General features: G+C 40.4%; 1 protein-coding gene across 1 annotated transcript in view; it reads right to left on the bottom strand.

Annotated features, from left to right (window-relative positions):
- rnf207a (ring finger protein 207a) overlaps positions 1-1,482 on the bottom strand; it is a 27,385-nt gene that overhangs the window by 15,583 nt on the left and 10,320 nt on the right. Inside the window, exons 5-7 of the mRNA XM_032513652.1 lie at positions 1,162-1,243; positions 993-1,068; positions 419-544 (exon numbers count right to left, since the gene is read on the bottom strand). Of these exons, the coding sequence (XP_032369543.1) occupies positions 419-544; positions 993-1,068; positions 1,162-1,243 (284 nt within the window). The remainder of the gene's footprint in view (positions 1-418; positions 545-992; positions 1,069-1,161; positions 1,244-1,482) is intronic.

Here is a 1,482-nt window from a genome sequence, read left to right on the forward strand (position 1 = left end):
CTGTGATTGTCCATCAACATCCATTCCTTTAATGTTAGTCAAAATAATTCCCAATTTCTGCTTTCTAACTCAACCATTAGGTATAATTTCCTATAAATTAGGTTTATTGACCATCAATTCCAAAAATAACTGTAAAACTGAAGTTAACAAGTTAGTGTTACTTTTTGAAAACGTCAAAAAATTGACAAACGTTGAAAAAAAGCAATGAAAAAAAGGGTCAAAAACATAAGAAAAAGTTATAAAAAAAACATTGATAAAAAGCGTCAATTTTGACGGGAAGACAACACAAGGGTTAAACACCAACTGGGAAAAGATCAGAATGGGGAAAAAACACATTGTCAATTTAAATAAAGGATTTCAAGGCAGCGTGCAGAAGTTCCCATTTTCCCAAGTGAGCTGATACAGTGTGTCATATAACCTGCAAGCTGTTGAACAGAGTACAGATTGCACTCTCTTCTTCCTCCACATTGAGACACACTTCTCCTATCATCGCTCGCAGCAGAAGGATCGCCTCTCGAGCTGAGGTCTGCAGCTCCTTCACCACCTACAGATGGAGGAGGTGTGCTGTCAGTGGACGGCCATGGAGGCCACTGCACCGCCACACGTGTGTCATCAGAGCCTTCATCACCAAGTATTGAGGCAAAATTTCCTTTAAAGCTTATAACAATAGAGATTGCATTTCTTAACACTGCCTATTTCACACTTATTACATATAATATAACATGAACATGGATAAAAAGCATACATGTAAATATTACATTCATGTCAAATAGTGCATATTATTGTATTTTATTGTATGGATTTGACCCATCTTAATTCAGCCATGCTCAAAAATATTGCATATTTCTGATTTACATGGTTGTTTATATATTCAAATTGCATTACACACATTCTGAGTACACCTGCACCCCATGTCACACTATCATCACCGCTGCTGGGTGCCTATTATTCACAACGCCAAATGTGTAGATGAGCAGACACAACTCTCTCACCAGCACAGCCTGGTCCAACATCTCACAGCCCTGCATGTAAGCTGTTTCAATGTCAATGCAGTGAGTCCGACTCTCCCTGGAAACACACAACACACCTGATTTCATTTAGAGAAGAGAAGAAAAGAGAAGAGAAGAACTTCTGTCACTCATACATTGAGGATTGACTTACACCTGCGTGTCCCTGAAGCACTTTATGCAAAGCATGGACTGGTTCTCGGTTGAGAAGAGGATGTAGGGCTCCTCGTGGAGAGCTGTGGAGACACAGACACCTTTTAACCTCAGCCCACAGAGTTAAAGTGTTCTGTTGTTCCAATGAGCAGGTTTGCAAAACTGCTGGTCTAGATTAACGACGTGTCATTTACGGGATTGTTCACACGCTGCTGAAAAATTGTGGCCGGATGTCTTTTGTTTTGGCCGGATGTCCGTTACCTTTTAGCATTCTAAACTCTGGTGGACTATGGTTAACTGCTCCTCAGATCTCTGCAGGGTA

The sequence above is a fragment of the Etheostoma spectabile genome, chromosome 4 (assembly GCF_008692095.1).
Source record: "Etheostoma spectabile isolate EspeVRDwgs_2016 chromosome 4, UIUC_Espe_1.0, whole genome shotgun sequence".
In the NCBI taxonomy this organism is placed as follows: Eukaryota; Metazoa; Chordata; class Actinopteri; order Perciformes; family Percidae; genus Etheostoma; species Etheostoma spectabile.